General features: G+C 39.2%; 1 protein-coding gene across 8 annotated transcripts in view; it reads right to left on the reverse strand.

Moving 5' to 3' along the window:
• Positions 1-4273: 4273 nt before the first annotated feature.
• AHCYL1 (adenosylhomocysteinase like 1) overlaps positions 4274-23264 on the reverse strand; it is a 42784-nt gene continuing 23793 nt past the window's right edge. For 6 of the 8 annotated variants that reach the window (XM_051993090.1, XM_051993096.1, XM_051993097.1 and 3 more), the window contains exons 2-17: positions 22264-22375; positions 15396-15539; positions 14196-14296; positions 13638-13740; positions 13033-13127; positions 12361-12467; positions 11801-11917; positions 11317-11380; positions 10122-10210; positions 9623-9693; positions 8970-9064; positions 8763-8861; positions 8293-8361; positions 7916-7994; positions 6662-6782; positions 4274-6311 (exon numbers count right to left, since the gene is read on the reverse strand). In XM_051993090.1, coding sequence (XP_051849050.1) covers positions 6305-6311; positions 6662-6782; positions 7916-7994; positions 8293-8361; positions 8763-8861; positions 8970-9064; positions 9623-9693; positions 10122-10210; positions 11317-11380; positions 11801-11917; positions 12361-12467; positions 13033-13127; positions 13638-13740; positions 14196-14296; positions 15396-15539; positions 22264-22375 — 1473 coding nt within the window. In that variant the 3' untranslated portion in view covers positions 4274-6304. Of the gene's footprint in view, positions 6312-6657; positions 6783-7915; positions 7995-8292; positions 8362-8762; positions 8862-8969; positions 9065-9622; positions 9694-10121; positions 10211-11316; positions 11381-11800; positions 11918-12360; positions 12468-13032; positions 13128-13637; positions 13741-14195; positions 14297-14710; positions 14810-15395; positions 15540-22263; positions 22376-23264 lie in introns of those variants that run through there. The other 2 variants (XM_051993098.1, XM_051993091.1) reach the window with 2 other exon arrangements.

Consider the following 23264-nt stretch of genomic DNA (forward strand, 5'->3'; position numbering starts at 1 on the left):
TGAGAAAGGAATATATTCTAGGCACGAAGGACAGTTGGATGTGAGAAAAAGAATGATGTTGTATGTGAGAAACAAGACCAGTCTGCTTTAACCAGAGTTGGAAAAGAATATATGGGAGATTGGAACCAAATTGGAAAGAGTTTCAAATGTTTGATCCTGGAAGTAACAGAGAGCCCTAGACAAAAAAATTATGATATGCTTAATCCCTGTTTGTGTCTTGGAGAATCACTTTGGCAGTTATGTGGAAGATGGATAGAGAAGAAATCATTTGAAGCAAGGTGATCATTTTACAGTGGCCCAAACTAGAAACGAGGTGCCTAAAATGTCATATGGAGAGCTGACAGAGATACTGTCAGGTAGAAAGAGCAAGATTAGCAACTGACTGGCCCTCCAAGGTCCTTTCCAACTCAAAATCTCATTTCTTTGCTGTTCTTCTCTCCCATTTCTTCTACGCTGGTGCCCAAGATAGGGAATGGGCAAAGATTTGGCCAGGAAAGGCAAAGGGCTGAGGATGGGTCTATTTTAACATGAACATGCAAATTACATGCAAACTGGCATTTTTGTTCTGGCTTCAACAGATGATATACTTATTTGCAATAGGCCTGCTTCCATTCCTTGGGAAATGACCCAACACAAATATATATTCTCTCAAAACCTTTAAGAAGAGTTGAGCTTTTTCAAAACCTGTGACCTCTCTCCTCAGCCAAGTTGCATGAGCATTTGAAGGCCTACTGACTCGTGCTTGAGGCTTCACATAGCTTCTTTCAAATGAATGACACTGATTCAAGAAGTATCATAGACGTATTTCTCTTAATACAATAGACTCATAAGTCTAGAGCTGAAAGGACCTAGTCCAACCTAGTTTCCTTATTTATAAAATTAAGGGTTTCTACTGACTTCCTAAGGTACCCTCCAGCTCTAAGATGAACTATATTTCTTGTGTCACTAGGTTGCTTTAGAGATCCTTTTAGATCCAAACCCTGGGATAGTAATGGGACAAGTATATATCTCTTCTAGCTCCAAAAGCAGTTGCTGGTTGTCTTAGTAATATGAAAGCTCATCACCTCCAGTGATTTGAGAGGGTTCCCTTACCCCTGAGAGAAATAGCAAAAGATGCAGCTTACTGAAAGAAAGGTCTGCCTCATCTGAACTATGAGCAAATATTGCAGGTGGCTCTATATTATTTCTGAATGGTTTTTTTCAATGCCAATCAATGATCATGCCAGAGCAGGACTTAAACCAAACAAAGCTTCTTGTAGGGGAGGGACACCATATTACTAATGCAATGATAGCAAAAATTTGTGCAAAGCAGAGAAGGTATATTCCATAAATAAGCACAGCATACTGCATAAGCCAACTAGTCTGAAAGTTTTTTCTCATGTAATCAGAGGCCATTATTATTTCTGATATTACCTAACTGATTTAACTCAACATAAATTTAACAGGATAGGATGCCCCCCTTTGGTTCTCACAAGTTGGTTAAGTGGGTGACAGATTTGGCCTTGCTGCCCAGATGTCAATGGACACAGGATGGGAAGCTATGGTGACTTGAGATGAAGGGGAAAGGGGTTTACCTTGTGAAGCCTAGGACAGAAGGAGAGGGCTAACTGGGAATGATAGCAAAGCAACACATTTCTACCATCTTCCTAGTAACCCTGGTTTCTCACTAGCCTAAGAACAAATCTTCCTACTTCATTTTCTGTCTTAGTTCTATAAGAACGAACTTGTAATCAACCGTTTTATGTTATGTGGCACTAAGGGATTATTCATGGCCAGGTTTGGCCTAGAGTCCTTCTGATGTCCTTGTCTGTGGATCTAGTGGGTTTGGAACAGGAGGTAAAACAAATTAGAAAACATGTTGCTGCTATCTGGTTTTTTTTTTGTTGTTGTTTGTTTTTGTTTTTTGGTTAATAAGTAGGAACGGTGACCAGGAAATATAACTATAGGGGAGTGAAAGGGTGCCACCTGGTGGAGTTCTTTAGTGGCAGCAGCAGAGAACCAGTTCCCAGACCTCTTATCTAAGCACATTAATAAGGTTCCCATTGGGGCAGGGACGCAACGGGACAAGCCGTTTCTGGAGCCAGTCCCATCCCCAGATATTCTCCAGAGGTGCCCCCAGACTTTCTATCATGCTTCACCCCCAACTATCTTCCATGTTGTTCTGCAGTTCCTGTGCCCTCAAACCCATGCTCTCGAGAAGCCAAACCAGTAAGCTCTGGAATTGCCAGTGAGTCAGTGCATTCAAGTGCTTTCTTTGTGCCAGGCGCAAGGCCGTGGGGGAAAAGGCCCTTGCTATAGGGAGGTCATAACAGATCAATATGCAAATGACTTGGTATGTACAAGCCGGGAGCAGTCAGAGAGAAGGCATTAACACGGGAGGAGGGAGGGATAGATAGGAAAGGACCTCTTAGGAATCCAAGAGGCAGCTGTTGAGGGAGAGCAGCCCAGGAAGCAAGAAGAATCAGTGCAAAGAAATCAAGCTGAGAGACAAGGGTTATACTGTAATAGGAACAAGGTTGCTGTTGCAGGATCATACAATGTGTAAAAGACTGGAGAGGTCAAGTCGTGAAGGGCTTTAAAGGCCAGAGCTAACAGAGTTTACGGAATAGGAAGCAATCAGTATTGACTATGGCACAGTCAGACCCGATTACTGAAGCAACACCACCCCTACTCATTCCCTTCCCCCCACCCCTGCCTTTTCATGCCCCCTCTCTATAACTTCTCCTGCTATAACTTCATCTCTCACTCTGGGACATATTTTGAAATCAATCCTAACCCTGATTCAGGAAAGGTCCTGTAAACCAACTGCCCTTTGGCTGCACTCTAAACCTGTGATTCCCCAGACCAACAAGCCCTCCCTTAGCTACCACTCCCATATGCATCCCTTCCCCCACTGTAGTCTTAAGATACAAAAAGTCCCAAAGAACAAGTTTCCCAACAGTTTCATTTAAAAGCCACCAGCAGTAAATGCCCAACTGGAAAATGTTGTCAGGAACAATGGCTTCTTATATTTTTGAAGGTGGAGATAGTGATTTCCCATCTCATTCTTAGCCTCAAGTTTAAACTGATTCTTTTGAATGGTTGCCTTGCCTCCAGACTCTGTCCTTTCCAAGCCACCACCACACACACTGCTCACTATAACTGTGGTACTTCCATGCTCTAAATGCTTCAATTGTTCCCTACTTCCCCAATCATGGATTTAAGAGCTTTCACAATCTGAACCCAACATTACAGCCTTACTTCCCACCATTTTCTAATACAATCTTAATATTCTAGGCCAGTGGTTTTCAAAGTGTAGTCTCTAGAATCCGGATAGTTCTTGAGACTATCAAGGTCAAGATATTTTTAATAATAATAATAAGATGCCATTCGCCTATTAAAATACTTCTCTCTTTTCCAATCACCTATCTGTGTGAACTTGGATCTTATTACACTTCAATGTATCACAGCAGACAATAAAGAAACAGATTTAACTTTTTTCTATTAAATAGCCAGACATTAAAGAGATCTGCAAAAATATGTAAAACAATGGTACTCTTCTCACTAAATTTCTTGGTTTTGGATTTTCACAAAATACATAATCTATATTAACATGTGATAGACTTGCTATTATTTTAAAACATATAAATTTTTATCATTTTAATTTATAGCATGGTAATTATTGATAGAAATGACCCATTTGTACAAAAGCACTTATTCAATAAGGTTTTTTTTTTTTTTTTTAAAACAGTACAAAGGAGTTCAGAAACCAAAAATTTTAAGAAACACTATCCTAGGCAGAGTCCTAGGCTGTAGTTTCAGCCTTGCCATTTAATATAGAGGTGATTTTAGACAAGCCACAAACTCTAGGAGCCTCGAAAATGGGCAATGCAGGCCTCATGTGGTCCCTTGCCAGTGGTCAGGACAAAACAAGAAGACAGAGAATTAACTCCAGCCTCTGTGCTGATGAGACTGATCCTGCTGTTCTTGGTGCTAGAGATGAAATATTTCCCCAATTCCCAAGGGCCTTATCTGCTCCCTCTTTCTTTGTATTTCTACTAAAACATTCATAATTGCCTTATCTCAAAGCTATTATTCCATCTTATTTTCCTTACTTCTTTATCTCCTTGAGAATGGAGGTTATATCTTATTCAGCTTCAATTCTTTTATAGCACTAAAGACATAGCAGGGTGAGCAATCAATATCTGGTGAATGTAGCTTTGACAAATGACTCTTTTCAAGCAACATAAAGAACCTCTGTATTCCCACCAAGAATGAGGCAGATTACAAGGAATTTTCTAATCGACTTTAATGATTATTGCTTATCTGCAAGGATTAATATTGCATTCATTAAAAATCATTCATATACAAAATAAACCTATTCCATCCAGGTTGCTCTTCACTTGCTCCCTCTAATACACCTCATTCCATAATGTCCTTTATCACATGGCTTGAACAGAGATGGAGCCCTTATCTAATATTCCTATTGACATAATAATAGATATGGGAGCTGGGAAGTAGGCCAGAGGGTAGCATGAACCTGGAGTATTTCCCTCGAACAGGGAAAGTCAGTGGGTTCACTGATGGTCAAAATACCTCCTAATGAGGGTGGTCTGTTCTCTTTGGAAGAACAGATACAAACTGGGTCTGCCTTAGGAAATGGGGCTCCAATAGCATCATCTATGGAGAAGAAAGCACGGTCACACTGATAAAGGATCAAATATGGTAAAAAGTAAGAGGAAAGGAAAAGGAGAAATATTTTGGCATGAGGCACTGTTTCCTGATAGGAAGAAACGGGTTGGAAGCTCTCTTTTCTTGTGTTCCTGGTTATAATTTCTATCTCTCCAGTCAGCAGCAATAGAGAAATCAAAATTGAATTCTCAATCCCAACTTATGAACCAGCTCAATAGTACCATTGTTCAAAGCTAGTTGAGGGTGATTAGGATTTTGAACAAGTATGCACTTAAAAGCCACTGAGCCCAAAGCTCAGTTTACCATGCATTGACACTGGCAAGCTGGGTAGTGTGGTTTAAGGATGTATTTCTCTGGTAGTTCAGGAAATAGCTCTGTGGGTATCGAATGAGTATGAGCCAGGACCTACTAAACCATATTTCTGGCCTTGAATGAAGGTAATTTGAATGCACAGACCTTAATTTCCTTTTATTGGATGCAGCAATCAAAAGTGACACCAGAGTGAAATGTCACACTAATCTCAACATAGTCTGAAGGTACAGACAAGTCACCCTCTACCCTAGCTCCAGCTACCCCCAGATATGTTCAGGGACAGATGTGCAGCTGACCAGATGGATGCTTTTTAGGGACATAGCCTCAAAAAGCAATTCAGTGCTTTATTCTGAGTGACTGTTTAGTAAATTTGCCTTCTGCACAAGCATCAATGGAAGAGCTGATGGAACAAGCAGCTATGGCCCCAATTTACTGACACTATGAAGGTGTGAGCTAGAAACAAAGAGGCCTCCCATGGAATCTGAACCCAGCAGCTGATTTGACATGGCTCTGCACCCTCCCTATCAGGTATCTAAAGGAGAAAGAAGGACTGGCACCAACCAAGTGCCAAGCAGTTCCACAATGTTAAAACTCTAAAAATTTTCCTTTAAAAAAAAAATATTTGTACAACAGAAACTGGTGTTGAAAGAAAAATTTCAGTTGAATCAGGTGCAGCCTGGCTAAAAAACTAGAGAAGAATGCAGAAGACGCCCTGGAAGTGGAGGAGGACATCTGGTCTGGGTGGGCAGCTGAGCTTTGAACAGGCATCCACTTGCCAGCCCTCCTCTGAATCAGTGAAACAGGGCCTGTGCCTTTTAAGGGAAATCAACAAACATGCACAGCCTACTCTTCCCTACCCAGCTGGGAGGTGCTGCCTTTGCTCCTCCAACAGTCATGAGGAAGCCCTGATTCAGCAGCTAAGAAATGGGCTCTTTTAAGGCAATTTAGACACTGCAGATTGTTCCACATAGAAAAGAGTACCTTAGTGTTTTCTGTGATTAAGGTACCCCATTAAGACTAAGGTGCCCCAGGATAGGTAAAGGTAACTATAGGAAAGTATCACCCCTCCTAGCTAGGAACATGAATTCCTCCTGTAGTGACTAGGGTAAGAAAGCCTGACCCTCAGTTTCATCTGTAAAGCTAGGAAACAAATCCCTGTGCGGTTTAGCGAGCTTAGACAGACAAAGACATGAGAAAAAGAGTATTAAACCACAGAGAAAAGAAACTTAAGAAAGGAGTAAAATGAAAATAAAAGTTATTAAAAAAAATTTTTTTAAAGTTATGTGGTTCTGTGTGGACTGGTCCTCTGCAATATGGTCCATCAGTATCTGTAATAAAAGGAAATTAATTGGTCAGTTCTTTTTGAGAAAATTCAAGAGGCTGACTTCAATACATTTCCCACTTCTTTTAATAGCTCGTTACCCAATAAGGATAAGACTCACTCCTTCAGCATTTTTCTCTTTTACAAATACCTATTTCTGATAATACAATCAAGGACCCTATTTACCTCCTATTTTACTTGCTGCCTACTTCAGAAGCAGAGTTCTTGCATCTTGTACTCTTGCCAATCAGGTCCATTTCTGGTCTTCAGTTAAAATGGACTACCTTTTCAGTGGGCTAGATTTAGAGAAGAGCTTACTTTACCTCCCCATTCTACCCCTTTCTCTCCTAAGGTTACCTGTAATAATTGGGCTTGAATGGCCCATTTTTGTTGAGTCCCAGATATTTTGCTTGGTCATCTGTCAGCTCTGTCAGGTGGGCATCGAATGAAGGTAGGTGCAAACTGGCCACATATTCATCTAGGAAAAGCAAAGAAGGAAGCTAAACAGCTTGGCTGCTCCATGTGAGGACCCTGAGCTACAGCCTCACCTTCCACTGCTCTAGACTCCTTCCCATTGGCAGGCCCTGAGGAAGCAACTGATGGGTGCTACTAACTACAGTAAAAAATGGTCATTTGGTCCTTAGTTAAAATAGTCATGGGGAATGTTGGCTAAACTGTTAGATTAATGAAACTTGGAATCCACCAAAACACCCATCTTTTCAGATGAATGCTTTATTATCTATTATCTAGCCATATTTTCCCAAACTGTACTTATAGATTTTTTTTTTTGAATCTAATATAAGATTTTAGATGTATCCCTATTAAATCCCACCTTACTAGTTTTAGCCTATTGTTACAGCCTGCCAAGATTGTTTTGGATCTTAACTGACAACTAATATGCTAGCAACTATTTCTATTAACTCTGTGTCATGTCTATTGGATAAGCATGTCACTTATGCCTTTATCTGAATTACCAACAAAACTGTTAAGTATTTTAGGGCTCACCAAGGCTGATCCCTGGGGAATCTACTAAAGACTGCCTCTTATCTTCTCCAAATTGATGTCTTTTGTCAATACCAAACTATTACTGATTACTTTTTGGTTTAATTACCGCTCAACCAGTTTTGAATCTAACAATACTACTAATTTAATCCATTTCTTTCCATCTTTCCAAGAGAATAACTTAAGAAACTTGTCAAATGTTTTGCTAAAATCTAGGTAAACTATATCTTTAGCATTCTCTTGATCAATACCCCTCTTGAGAAAGGAAACAAAGTTAATTTGTTTACCTTGTACAGTGACATCAAAGGGTAGTTTATAAATGCATTAATAATCTCAAAAAGTTCCATAGTTTACATACTTTACTTTCCTCACATCATCCAAGGCAGGTAATCCTGGTATCTCCCTGACTCCCACATTTTACAAAAAAAAGAACCAGAGTAATTAAGGGATTTACTTAGGGAAACATTGTTATAAAGGGCTAGAATTGGGTCATGAACTCAAATCTCCTGACTCCAGGCCCAGAGTGCTGCCCAAATCAGAATTGGGAATATTATGCAATGATGCATATGGCTGGATAATTCAGACAAATCCCTGTGGTTTTTCCCTCACCCATCTTCTTAGGCAGCAAGTATACATCCTGTTTGTAGCGTCCTTCAGGGGCATTGTAGAGTTCTATTAGAGCCAAAGCCTATGGTGGATAAAATGGGAAAAGATGAGAACAAAACCCAATTTTTGGTACAACAGCAGCCCATGTGTTTTTCAAATAGCCCTAATTCTGCCTTGTTGAGTTTTCCTTTCTCCTTTAGGAGAGCATTTTAGATTATTCCTCATTTAGTGCTGACTTGAAAATCCAGAACAGGCATGTTGTAAAGATAGCTGATGGCCACCTGTTCAAAGAAGAGTATGAATTCCCCTCTATTGTTAAGAACTCTGTTTTCTTCCATTAATCCCAATATTAGGAGGAGTCAAGGTCTCCAGTCACATACCTGGGTTGTAGCGGTGATGGAAAGAACAAAAGTGGGAACTGTTGAACAGCTCAGGTTAAGTAGGCGACCCTGAAAAAAATGCATCAAGAAGTAGAGGACAATGGTGGGGATCAGTTCTGTTGCTACTCTTAGTTATAAATTCAAATGACATAGGAGCCAGTCTACTATTGGATAGGATTCAGAGCCTCTCTAGGCTCAGTATGAAGAAAAGCGAAGTATTGTGCTACTCTTAAGTTCTAGGTCCTTTATCTCCCTTTTTTCTACCACACCTTATCCTTAATATCTGGTGCTCCCTTAGTAAATAAATCTGGGTCCAAGGGGCTAAAGAATAAGAATTAGTTAACAGTTTTCTCTAGAATATAAAACTTAACTATAGATAACCATTTAAAGTTCCATTCCTTTCTCTCTACCTTCTTGTCATACACAGATCTCTATCCCACATCAAAGCCAGATCCCTTCTGGAAGTATACCTCTGCCAAGAGGACAACACGTTTGCCATCTGGCCATATGACATGGTCCACTTGAGAGCGAACTCGCTCCCATGTCAATTCTGGTGTCCGGAGGCTTGTCTGAAAGGGAGAGAACAAACTGAACTGTAGCTATAAAATAAAAAAAGAGAATAGAAACAAATGTCTAAGATAGTGGTCATTCAGGATCAAATGAAAGAGGAGTCTTACGACATCAATTTCAGTATTGGAGTGGCCCATGTTGCACACGATGCAGCTGTTCTTCATTCTATCCAAGTGTTCCCGGGTTACTACATTTTTATTTCCTGAAGGGAAAAAAAGGATGATTGGGATAGAGGTATACACTAAAGAAGAAATGCTAAACGGTTCAGGATTAACTATGGCATGGAGAAGTTTTCTGAAAAAAAAAAAAAACGGACCTCTAGGTTTGGTTACAAGACAAATCAGACCAAAGAAGCCAATCAAACCTTCCCCATTCTTTCTAAGTCCTGTTGACCTAGTTTTTAATTCAAAAGAGCATAAAAGTAAGCACAGGTTTCACTTGCCTTGTAACAAGCTTCAAATGCCAGACTGTTTCAAACTTTGCTTATTCTTGTAGGTCAATAATTCTCAAACTTTCTGGTCTCAGGACTTTTTTACACTTAAAAAAATTAAGGATCCTCAAGAATTTTAGTTTATATGGATTTATCTAACAATATTACTGTATTAAAAATTAAAATGTCTTAGTACAATTATGAAAATAGGTTTTGCTTCAAGTGTCCCCCTGAAAGGGTTTGGGGACTCCCAAGGTCCCTGGACCATAGTTTAAAGAACCTGTGCTATATGTTCTAAGCCCTCTTATCCAGACCCATTTCTGCATCTACCTGTGCAAGTGATCACTACATCCACTTGTCGAATGACTTCATTTAACTTCACCACCCGGAATCCATCCATACTGGAAGAAAAAAAAAAACTAATGAGCAAGCATGCAGGCATTGCCATAGGAGCCAGGTCACTCAAACGCAAGACCTAATAATATCTATAGTCAAGTTTAGTATTACTTTCATAGTGATCACACATAAAAAACTAAGCTGAGGTAGTGATTATCTTTCTGAAATTATCCAAAACTATAATTTCAGCAACAGAAAAACAAAAGACCCTAGAATCAAGGGATAGTTTATCTGTAGACTATGATGGTGAGGTTGCCTCAAAGGTTTTACTTATTAGACGAGCCAAAGATTACCAAACTAAGTCCTACATTCCCTCTGGGTTCCCCCTTCAGTATAAATGATATATCAAATTTCAAGGCCAAAGGAGTAAGAAGATAAACACTCATACAGGGGATCTACTACTAAATCTGGTGACATGATCACTGTTCCTTACCAGGCCTGAAGCGCACAGATAGGGTCAATCTCTGTGATGTAGACTATTGCTCCAAGTGCCTTCAGAGCAGCACAACATCCCTTTCCCACCTGCAAAGCAAGAGAAAGAAACTGGGCTCTCAGACCTCTAAGCCTGAAGTGTTCAGAAAAGATTAGCTTCTTGATGAATGAGACTCAGCCTTTCTGAAGGCCTTCAATTGAATTTAATCTAGAGGACAGAAGAAAAGCAGAAGTGAATACAGAGTACAATGCACATTCCATGCTAAGCCAGTAATTTACACCAGAAACAGAATGTTGAAAACAAACAAGGAAACGGGAAGAAGAGGGGAGGGATAGGTGACTAGGCCAAGGTCAAGCAACAACAATCTTTTATCTATTACTCCACAAAAATCTGCATGGCCTTACTACAGAGATAATGACCTTAAAAATAAACTCATCCCCTACTTTTTTTTAAATCCATTACATATCATGAAGATCACTGGAAAGTGATAGGGACAGATTCCTGACTAAATAAGATTTTCTCTATCAAAGAACACAACTCTTTGAGAGATAAGCCCTCTTACTAAGTCATAATTTTAATAACGGTTATTGTCCTCCCCAAAAAGTTCAGAATTTCCAGAAAAATTTGCCTGGTGCTGCACACAGCAAATAGCTACTAAACAGCTCATCCTTACTTTTCCAATTTTGCTTTTTAAAAAAACTAGTTCATAAAATTATACTTCAGGCAAAGCACAGGCTTACAAAGAAAAACTCCACAACAGTGATTTGTTCCATTTGAGACAACTCACAATCTATGTCACCCTGAATTCAGAACTTTACTCAAAAGTAATTAATGAGCTACTGCAAGCATAGCTAAAATGGATCCATCTGAATCAAAACTAATAAAAAACTACTTTTACCAAAGAACATGACCCAGACATTCCATTCCATTCCCCACCCTGCCCACAATCTAAGAGAGGTAAACTGATTTTGTAAGTCTATCTACAGCTTGGGGAAAAAAAAGCTCTTTGCTGCTAGAATGAGGAAACCTTATCTAAAAGCATATGCAAAGCCTAATGAGCAGTAATCCCTCTTTTTGCATAAATTTCTATAAGACAAGTTACTTTACAGGAGTCTGTTAGGACACAAAAGATAGCCAGCAGATAGAATTGGGGGGAGAGGAGCTCAAAAAAGGCTGCCAAAGCCCAGCTATTTACCTCACCATACCCACACACCACCACTTGCTTCCCTCCAAACATCACATCTGTGGTCCTCTTGAGACTGTGAAAAAAAGATGAAGGTTCCATCCAAATACTGCTAATTCAAATGCAATCCCAGTGTACAGTTTTCACATGAGAGAAGGCCCAGGGTGCCTCAGGTAAAGGGCACACACATGCCCAAAGTAAAGAGTGGCTATTCTTTAGTCAGTTAGGGTACCAAGTAATAGTATCCCAAGACTGTAAGCTGAAAAAGGGACTTGACACTATCAAGCCCAATCTTTTCAGTTTATAGATGAGGAAACTGAGGTCAAGTTAGGTAAAATGACTTTCTTGTGGGTCCCAAAGCAGGTGGCAGCATAAGGCTTCATATCTAGACCTGGGCCTGATCCTCTGTCCTCAAATTCATGGTTTTTTCTACAACAACTTCAAGCTCTCTGTCCTCCCCTTCCTCACAGGTTTGACACCAGCAGTGTCTACTCACCCATCCAAAATGGACTCTCGGCAGCAGTACAGGTTATCAAATTTCTGTTTGGTAACAGAGTCATTGACATTCATGGCTGGAACACAGAGCTTTCCAGCTTTGGAGAGCTGGTATAGCCTAAGAGGAGGAGAAACCACAAACACAAATTAACTGAATGAAAATGAAATTTGGGAACAATTGCATTAATTTTGTTCCAGCCCAGCCCTACCCTTCTCACCCCTACTTCCCAAGGATTTCAGTAAACAAAAGCCTACTCCTTGCCTTCCCTCACTCATAACTTTTAGAAAAAGGCTTGGAGAAGTTACTTCTCTATAAAAGTGATTGATGCATTTCCCTAGACTTACCTGATTCAAAGGGAGGTTAAAAAAAAAAAAGATCATAATTAGAAGCAAACTTCTCTTAGGGCCCCCCATCTTTCAAAAATAAAAACTCAAGAGTCAGCCTTTGGCTAATGAAAATATTTTCAAGCTCTGCTACGGGCTTAACATCCAGCCCAGCAGAAATGACATAGGAACCTGCTGAGGCAAAGGCAAGAGGGGCAACTTCCCCAGAGCTGTTACCTGTGCACACCAGTCACGCTCTCCTCCACAATGCCTCGGATCTTCTTAAACACGTTTGGGTACTTCTTATAAACCCAGTGAGTTAAGTCTCCCCCATCATCCAGGATCTACAGAACAGCCAGAAGACTTCTATGGGCATTCAGGCTGCTAATGCCAGGGGAACTTTAGACCCACTTTCTGAACCAACAGTGAGTTCTACAGTGGCCTCTCAGGAGTAGGTGCAAAGAGGCTCACAGAAGAAAGAGAGATTTGGCCTTGTTGACATAAAAGGGACCACAACCAAAGGTTCCTAGGCTCTGGGTCTTAGTTCCAAATTGGACAATGTGCTTTGCATAATCTATTTTTCTCTAAGACCCGAGGTACAAAGAACTCTTTAAAGCAACAAGAGAGCTTCTGAAGCAGAAAGAAAAGATAGATCCGTGCTCCAAAAAATATCTTTGAGTAATTTCCTCTCATTTGCCATCTGCTATTACTGAGCCAGAAGCATCTAGCTTCTTCCTCTAACTTTATATCTAACTCTCAGATCCTTCCTTGACAAGTGGCAAATGGACATGATAAAACATCTATCACACATTCAGTAATGAGAGCCACCATGTTTTGAGGAAAGAGGAAAGGAGAAATACAACAGCTTTTCTAGAGGTCAGAAAGGGAACACTTTTGTATGCATTTTACCATGTTGGCTTGCCAACCATCCATGTTCACACAGCGGTCAATGCACCACCAGAAGTCATCCTCTGATTCCCCCTTCCATGCAAATACTGCAACACCTAGGAAAAAGTCAACACAATTAGTTCTTCCTTTTAATTAAGTGTCCTCTTAGAAATAGCTCTGGAAACCAATGGAAAAGAAAGAGACCTAAAGAAACAATTTAAAGGGACTAGAAAGCTAAAGGAGCCAAACTACCATTGTGAGTTCTGGCAACGACTTTGGGGAAAGGATCGAGACATTTTAGGTACTTTAAAATCTAAGCAACTCAAGAATGAAATAAAGGCAAAACTATTTTTCTAAATAAGGAACCTGCTAAAGCAACAAATGCCTGAATCAGCAGTCTGAATAAAATGATGATGTCCCTTCAAGTAGGCACACTTGGGTTTAACAGGAATATACCAGGGAAGAACTACAAGAGACTAAAATTTCCCTTTCTCAAACCTTATCAAAATCCTTCCATAATTAAACCATAAGGCAGTTCTGTTCCTTTTCTTTTATACTAGTTGCAAGAAATTAAGCTTAGATATTTTTCTGAGGGGCAAAGATGGTACAAAACAGGACCAACTTACCAGCTTCTGCCAATGCAGCTGCAACCTCATTCTGAGTGGAGTAGATGTTGCAGGCAGACCAGCGGCACTGAGCCCCTAGGGCACAGAGTGTTTCAATCAACACCTGTGCACATAGATAAGAAAATACAGTGAGAAATAGGGGACCAAGACAAAGAATGGCATGCCAAGAGATATCAAGAAGGCCACCCACAAGCGCTCATACAACAATTGCTACAGAAATATACCTCACTTTTACAAAAGATATATTCCCAATGGGCATAAATCAAGAACTATTTTTAAAATGCACCAAGGGACCTTTCTTAATTTTAAAGAAATAATATGGAAAATCCTTGAGCATCTTTGCTTTATAAATTCAACTTTTCAGATATACATGAGTTATACTTATATAAATAAAGGTTTTGTACCTACAGAATATCTAATCCTTCAGTAACAGAAAAGTTTGAGGGTTAGTTAAGGACAGAGATGGAAGATTCTGAGCTAAATGTTAGCCACAGCGTATCTCTTCTCTCTCTACTTTATTATGAGGCTCTTGGCACATCCCCTAAAAGATTTACTTACTGCAGTCTGGGCTGTAATGTGTGTACAGCCCACTATTTTAGCACCAGCCAAGGGCTTCTCCCCCTGAGCACGTTTCCTGAGTGAAATCAGAGCAGACATGTCTGTGAAAGAACAGAGATTTGAGCTAGGACTGCACTAGTATTTTCACCAATCCTGCCAAAATGCACTCTGAGGCTGTCAAGTTCACACATTGAAGACTCATTTATGGAAAGTCCAGTTGAGGCCAGGTAGCAGAAGGCAGAGAAGCACCAAGCACATTCCCACAATGATTACAGACTACATGTGATGAGGCTGGCAGAGCTAGAGTGAGCAAGTTATCACAGAGCACCTGGAAATTGATCTCCTGCACTCCTTCAAGCACTAGGTAGCACAGAGTGGCTCCCAGCTAGATGACAAACAAAAGTAGCAGATTTTCAAAACTGGTGAAACTAGAAATATTCTGGTTGCTCATTTGGGGAAAAATGATGAGTTTGGCTAATGATATATACAAATCAGACCAAGAAGGGAGACTTCACCCTCAGCTGAAGCGACTTGCTTCTGCCTTTCCACGCTCTGTCTCACCCCATCGTGGAGGTCTCTTTGGTTCCCCGACTCCCTCCCTGTATAGAATATGCCTGAAATGTGAAATTGATACAAGGATAACTCAAGATTTCCTCAGTGGGCTAACCTGAAAAAGAGGGTTTGACTGATTAGACTTGGGCCACTTACGGCTGTTCCAGGAGAGGGTGCTGCAGCCACCAAAGATGCTTCAGCCAATCACACCCTAACTTAAAGCCTTCTCTCACATAACTGAGGATGGATACTTCTAGAAAACTTTCTCTAGAAAAGTTTCATTGACTATTTTACCTCTGTGGGACCTGTAGAACTAGTCACAAGATGGTTAAGTGGGCTCTTTACCAAGATGTTAGTAGTGGGGTCAAATTACTAACAGCGGCTAGGAAGAAAAATGTATTCTAATGTGCATTCTATATGCTAAGGGGGGTGGGGAAAGTGGGGGGTTGGGGGGAAGACAGAAAGAGAAAAAGTAGGAGGCCCCACCTAAACTCAAGGGTGGCTCTAGCTTCTGAGCGTGCTCTATTGCTCCCACAGATCTTCAGGTTAGCTTCAAGCCACTAACTGGCTCAGAGATTCGTAGGGCAGGAAGTGGTTAATTCTAAGCCCCAAACCCAGCAGATTCCCTTCTCCTCTTCCTTCCTTTACCTTGTTCAGCAATCTCAATCTCCCGACGCCCAAATTCTGCTTGTTTGATGTTCTTCACACAAAAATTGCTGCTGCCCTTGGAGTTGGTTTGTTGCTTCTCTCGTGGGGAAATCTCATCATCGGAGCTGTCTGTATAGGATGCGGCTAGAGCCAGGGAAGAAAGAAATGACAACAATGGCTCCAAACTCAATAAAAGCAGGCTACCTACAGGACTAGCAGTGGAGGGGTGTGGTTGGAACAAGTGTCTCTTTTCATTTGGCTGTTAGCTCACCAATCTAGATGTCTCTTTGGCCTCAGAAATGACACCATGAGGCCACTGCAGTGTCTTTACTCCAATATCTCCAAAGATCTCAAAGTAACATGATACTCATTGCATTTCTAAGGATGCACAGGTCTGGCAGAATCACAGGAAAATATTTAGTACTATTAAAAGGAATAGCATTTTCCTAAAAAGGAAAAATGCACGGAGGCAAGGAAATCTTAAGAGATTATGGAAGGTTGGATTCAAAAGATAAAATGAAGGAAAAAATGATACAGGAGACATGTAGTTGAGGTTCTATTAGCAGTGTGGGAAAAAGTGAAATAGGTTTGTTTACAGAGAAATTTGTGAGAATAAGCCAAAAAAAGTGTCTCCATTCAGATACAGGATAAGCCACAAGCACCTCTCTCCTCTCTGAATCTCAGAACATTCCCCTTAATATTTTCTCTAGACCTAGTCCTCTCTCTCACTTGACTTAATACTGCCCACAACTATCTGTGTCTAGCCCAATGTCCCTCCAGTCTCATCTGAAGGCCAGTAATCTTCCAAATCCAATTTACCAATATGACCAAAGATCTATCTTGTGAGTCTTTTAACTCTAAAAGTAAACTACCCATTGTACAGAACATCAAACAAGCCCTTCTCTATTATCTTCTCTCTTCTCTTCAGCACTTCATCTTCTACCACCAAGCCAAGTTCTTTCTCAGAATCAGCTAAATTTGCCTAATGTTGTCTGTTTCTGTTTCTCCAGATGCCCTTGGTTATGGAAGCCTTCATCTCTGAAACAGCCCTTGGATTAAATTCATAAAATATTTATGAAACACCTGTAAGGAGCAAGGCATGGAGCAATAGTTAAGATAAAAAGGTAAAGAATGATTCTCTGACCTTGAGGAATTTATAATCTAATATTAAAACAGGCAGGATGGGATAGGGACAAAAATGCTTCAAAGATTAAGTACTCTAGGAAAATTTGAGTAGGAAGAGATTAAAGAAGGTTTTTGCAAAGAAGGCAGTGGCTGAGCTGGTTTCCAAGAGGATTTTAAAAAGAGAGATGTGCATTTCAGCAACAAGAGGAATGCATGAACAGCCAATAATTCAGTATGTTCATATCAATTACAAAACTACCCATGCAGACCAGACTAAGACCTTACTATAAAGCTCAGTTTGGGATTCAAGTTTTTTAGAAATAATACACATATTGGATGCTTAACAATGGTATTGAATAAATGGAAAAGGAGAGTCACAGTGAATATGCATCAATAATAATTTTACATACTACTTGTTATGTGCCAGGCTTTGTTAAGCTCTTTACAATTGTTACCTAATCTGTTTTTCACAACAACCCTGTGAGATAAGTGCTATTATTATCCCCGATTTACAGACGTGCAAACTAAGGCAGGCAGGGTCTAAGCGATTAAGGTCACACAGGTACTAAGGGTCTGAGGCCAGATTTGGAGCTCAATGCTCTGTGCACTATGACATCACCTAGCTGCCTCAGCTTGATCACCTCTTTCCATTCTTTTTTCTAATGACGACTTGCTAGTGATGACTTTTCTGTTTGCTTCCACATTTCCAGCACCAATGAGACAATAAGGTAGCAGCTTTGCTTAGTTAAGAGTGCTATGCAAAGGCTAGGTATTGGTAATAAATAATTTAATTACCAGGTTGGTGTGAGAATTAAATGAGTGAAAGGCTACAACAATGGATGAATGTGAAGGACTGGGACAATTATATGGTGGGGAGAAGCTATTTGGGCAAGTACCTCCCTACTGGAAAGAGTATGTATGTCCAAAAAAGTGGTGATAATTGATGCTCAGTAATGCTTACAATAATATGACCTTATATTTATATAGATATATTGATGTAAAGTATTTTACAGCTTTAAAAGATATAAAATATACTATATACTAATCTAATAAAAATACCATAAATACTATATGATTGTAAAGTACTTTCCAGTTTTAAAAACATACAAGTCAACACCTTCTACTCAGTCCTCAACCTTTTACAATCTGATTTTCATCCCACTACTGAAAAAACTGCTCTCTCCAAGACTTTAAAGATCCTAAAGTCTTTTCTCAAATCTCAAGCTTCTTTAACTGGACCACACCCAACACTTGATCACCATTTCCCAGCTTTTGAATGCCCTTTCCTCCCCAGGTGAGCATGATATTGCCTCATTATTTTTTTTTTCCCATTCTATTTGATTACCTTACCTTTTCAGTATCTTTTGCAGGATAATCATTCATTTCTTATCTCCTTGTGTGTAGGTGTAACTCAAAGCTCAGGCCTGGGCCCTCTTTATCTTCCTTTCACTAACATTCTTACCCATCAGCTTATAATGAATTCAGTGATTAGCTGTGTACAGATAACTTCCAAATCTACATCTAGAGCTTTCAGCCCTCTCCTAAACCTCCAACCCCAACTGCCTTAAGACTTCCTGACTTAATGTCTTATAGACATCTGAAAAGTAGAATGTCCTTAAACCTATCTCCCTCTTAACTTTCTGTTTCTGTCTAAAACACTCAAAACTTTCCAGACGCTCAGTTTCACAACCTAACAGTCATTTTTGACCATTCACCCTCCCTTCTCCAATGCCCCACATAACCAATTAGAAAATATCAATTATACTTACTAAATATCTCTTGCTTCCATTTTCTCTTCTCTCACAAAGCTACCCCTCCTCACCACTACCTCTACCCATAAATATTGAAATACCATCCTAATTTAGTTTCCTTGCACCAAATTTCTTCCTTCCCTTTAATCTTTCATACATCTGCCAAGCCGAGAACATTAAAGTACAAGTCTACCATGTCACTTCCCTACTTAAGAAGCCTCAGTGTGGAGAGGTGGATAGAGCACCAGCTCTGAAGTCAGGAGGACCTGAGTTCAAATCTGACCTCAGACATTTAACACTTCCTAGTTATGTGACCCTGGGCACGTCACTTAAACCCAATTAGAAGAGGAAGAGGAGGAGGAAGAAGAAGCCTCAGTGTCTTCTTGTTGCCTCTAGGATAAAATAAAAACTCCTCTTTGTCACTTTAAATCCTTCACAATTTGGCTCTAAACTCTTTCTAGACTGAGTTGTCATTCTAATACCTCCCTCCATTTCCTATCCCACATCCTTTATGTGACAGTCAAACCTGTTACAATCTGCCATCTTCTTACCCCGAGTTGCTGGACAGACTTTAAGCCCTTTACCCTGACTATTCTCTCTACCTCAACAATTATGCTCAGATTCTCTAGCTCCCCATAAAATTCAGCTCGAGTTCTCTTCACAAGAGGCCTTTTATCACTCTTCCAATTGCTCATGCCCCTGATTCCCTATGCCCCCAATCATTACTTTGCGTTTCTTTTGAATAACCGATTTGTTGTTGAATTAAATTAAAAAACAAGTCACAGAATATTAACTTCTTCCTTCCTTCTAGACTGATAGATTAGGGAAATGCCACAGACACAGTTTATCTTGATTTCAATAAGGCATTTGACAAAGTTCCTTCATGATATTTTTATGGACAAAAAAGGGAGCCATAAGCAGGATAATATAGTTAAGAGAAGAGTTCTGAATTGGTTAGTTAATCACCCAAAGACTGGGGTAATAAGTCCATGTTGACCTGGAGGAATGGCAGCAAAGTGGTCTCAGGGCTTTACTCCTAACCTTGTTCTATTTTTATCAGTATCTTTAAGGAAGACAAAGATATCATGGCTATAGAAGACAAAAAGCTGAGAGAAATACTTAACAAAACAAGATGTCAGCCCAAGATCTCCATGGGCTGGAATAATAGACTGAATGTAATAAGGTGAAAATTAACAGAAATAAATGTCAAGTCCTACCCCACAAGTTCAAAAAGTCACAAAATAAAAGGAAGCTCTCATAAGAAGATCTAAACATTTTGGTGAACCCCAAGTTCTGGAGTATTATGGCAGTCCAAAAGACCAAGTGTCCAGAATAAAAGAAACTGAGAATTTATTGTACTCTACCCATCTTGGGTAGATCAACTTGGATTACTCATTCCACAAGTTAATTCATCCAACCTACAAATACTAAGTACATCTAGTGTATCAGAAACTAACTAGTGAAGATGGACTAGCTAGGACATGTCTCTCCCATCACTGAGCTTATGGTTTATTAGTAAGATATAACACCAAGAAAACTATAACGTAGGATTGAAATTGCTATTAAAAGCATATAAAAGCAATCGGAATTGTGAAGTACCTCAAAGTCAAGTCAGACAAAGTCCTGGTTAATGGAATGAGGAACATTTAGCCTCAGAGGGAACTGATAGCTATCTTCAGGTATTTGAAGAACTATCATGAATAAGAGGAATATCTTTATTCTTAAACCAAACTCAAAGGATAGAAAAAGGAACAATAAACAGAAGTTGTGGAAAGGAAAAAGTTGGCTCTTTATGGAGAAAAACTTGCTAACAACTAGAGATGATCAAAAGCAGAATGAGCTACTACATCATGAGGTAACATTGGCAATCTTTAGATGCAATCAATAAACACACATTTATTAAGCACTTACTGTGTTCCAATCAAAATGAAATCATCTCTATCTTGAAAATACTGAAAACTCTCTCAAGAGAACCACATGCATAAACAAACACTGATAAAACATATGCAAAGTAAACAAAATATTTTTGGAAGAGAAGTTTCTAGGGGTTAAATGTATCAGGAAAGGATTCATGTAGAAAATGGTGCTTGGGATTCTATAAGGCAGAAGAAGTATATGTCATGCTAACATAAGATGTATTAAGATGTATGGGAAAGGCACAGAAAAGAAAAAGCAAAATGTGTGTAAGGACTGGATAGCAAAGGCAGTTTGGGCTAGACTATAATATACAAGAATGAGAATAATATATGATAAAGGCTGGAAACTAGATAATCACTCTCACCGATGGGATCAAGGGAATTCTTGATCAGGTACAGATCGGACTAAATGTCATATGGCACCTCCAATGAGATTGGGAGCATAGGGAAAAAGATGATCAGCAAAAGAGTCTGTGATTTCTTTTGAAAAAGTACAGCAGGTTCCCTGTCCTATGGCCAGGTCTCCAGACCTTACATAACCTAGTACACTCTACCTTTCCAGCTTTATCTTACCTACTAGTACTCCTTCTCCTTTCTAATATTCCAACCCAATTATATTATTTTTGCTCCTTGGACAGACACAGCTATATTTGGAATATCCTTCCTCATACTACTTTCCTGCTTTGCTTAGCATCACTAAAAGTCTAAGAAGTGTCATCTTCAGGAAGCATTTCCAGCTATCCTGGCCACTATGATCTTCCCCCCAGGACTTCATCTACATGTTTTCTGACCCTCTAAAACATATACTATGGAATATATAATGGTTATTCATGTTTGCTATGGATCCATAAGATCCAATGGAGGGAGAACTATTTGGGATCTCAAAAGCCACTTTAGTTTACTCATTTTTGTTATCTCCCCAAGTCCCAGAGTAATCACTTAATAAATGATTGTGAATGATAGGCACAATGAGAGTCAGCTTTTGGTTATCTTAGGGCAATCCCTCCAAATATAATTCCTTAAATTCTATGCAGCTTATTTATCTCCCCAAAGGAAAAGAAAAATTGAGTTTGACGTCAGAATCAAGGTCTGAATAGTTGGAAAAGTAGTTGCCTACAAAAGTACCTGCCTATTCATAAAACTATCAAACAAATGGCTTCCCTTCAATTCATTCTAATGAATTCAATAGAAGAAATATGCATATTTAAAATGTCTTTATGTACTTATATGTACACAGTAACACATATTTGAAGTTTATGGGTAAGCACAAATGAAAAGAAGAAAAACCAGTTAATAGGACCAGATAAATATTACCTGGTTCCTGGAATAAGATAGTTATTATAGATGAACAGTGAAATTTTGCTCCAATTTTCTTCATAGCAAAAGCAAAAAGAAGAAACATTGTGGGTAACATAGTTTTCATTATCTGATTAAAAAGCAAATAAATTCATCTTGAGAAATTTTTTCCAACAATCAAAGTCAATAAAGAATTTATTGAATAATTCCTTTATATGTAAGGGATTATAATAAACAATGTGAAATTTGTTCCATTACAATTCTCCTCAAAGCACCAAATGTAAATATTCACATGGAATATTCTGGGAAACATGCTTCATTTTAAACTTTTTTTTTTTAAATAATTAAAGGAGTTCAAATATTCAAATCAGTACCTCCCATTCAAGCAGCCTAGGGCTGGAATGGGGAAGGTCCCATAACATAGTAGATCACAGTCTATTTTATTAAAAAAATTATTCTGGACCGAACATGCACTTCTGTTTCAAAGCCTGTTCTGTCAGACACTCCCATTAGCTCCCTCTGGAATGTGGCTGAGTTAATGTGGGAACCTGCCCCAACCCAGCTGAACAGAGGAAAGGCATTTCCTCACAGATGAGTTTGATTGAGAATGTTGCCCCCCTCCAACAACTTCTAATCACCAGAACAATGATATGCAGCCATAATAAAGTTATTGATTTATATTTTCATATTCCAGATGGGGCAAAATAAAATCTATGGCAAATAAATAGGGAATTGGGAATGGGCACCTGAAATTAGCATGTAAGTGAATTTCATACCTACCTGAACTGTAGCTGTCTGTAGAGGATTGTGAGATGGAACGAGATAAGGACCTTCGCCCAGTCTTGGTTGGGAACTTGGTGAACTCCTGCATGTCATCAGCAAACTGAATTTGCTACAGGATAAAGAGAAAAAGTTGAAAATCATAGAGGAAATGTCCCAAGTTCTCTGTACTATCCCTGCTACTTATACTAAGGAGGCAGTGCTGTGAAATGTTACCCAGTTTATTAATTAAGGCAAGATACAACTTTGGCTCTTATTGAAATAAATGGTCTCCATGAAGACAGACAACTTTACCACCAAAAGCCAGGGGAGAGAACAGGCTCCCCAATTATGGTCACTATCTTGTCTCTGACAAAGTAACTTGAAAGCTTTTCTGCTTCAAACCCCATGACAACTTTTACAAATTGTCTTTTAATCTAAATAACAATATTTTTCCTTTTTACTTCTTTTCAAACTTTAATATTCAATTAAATTAATTTTCCTTTCCAATTGTCCCATGAAATACCAATTGTTAGCAATCTCCTTTTTTTTCTTATAGACATTTTCTTTAGCACTTTGCTGTCCTGAGGGTCACAACAATTCTTTTGGTGAATAATACTTTAATTATGATTGTGGAACATGGAAATATTAAAAGCAAAGGTCTTTCTTGTAAAGTTCTATAAACCTAAAGATTTTCATTACTTTATAAAATCTATAATGAAGGCTTAGATTTACAGGGATCCTCACACTACAGCCCGCGGATCAGATGCAGCAGCTGAGGACGATTATCCCCCTCACCCAAGGCTATGAAGTTTCTTTATTTAAAGGCCCACAAAACAAAGTTTTTGTTTTTACTATAGTCCGGCCCTCCAACAGTCTGAAGGACAGTGAACTGGCCCTCTATTTAAAAAGTTTGAGGACCCTTGCCTTAGAAACTTAATTCAGGACAGACTTTTAACATCAGAATTTCAAAACAAAACTATATTTAAAAATTCACACACACACACAAACATACAGATTTT

This window comes from Antechinus flavipes, chromosome 4, assembly GCF_016432865.1.
Source record: "Antechinus flavipes isolate AdamAnt ecotype Samford, QLD, Australia chromosome 4, AdamAnt_v2, whole genome shotgun sequence".
Lineage (NCBI taxonomy): Eukaryota > Metazoa > Chordata > Mammalia > Dasyuromorphia > Dasyuridae > Antechinus > Antechinus flavipes.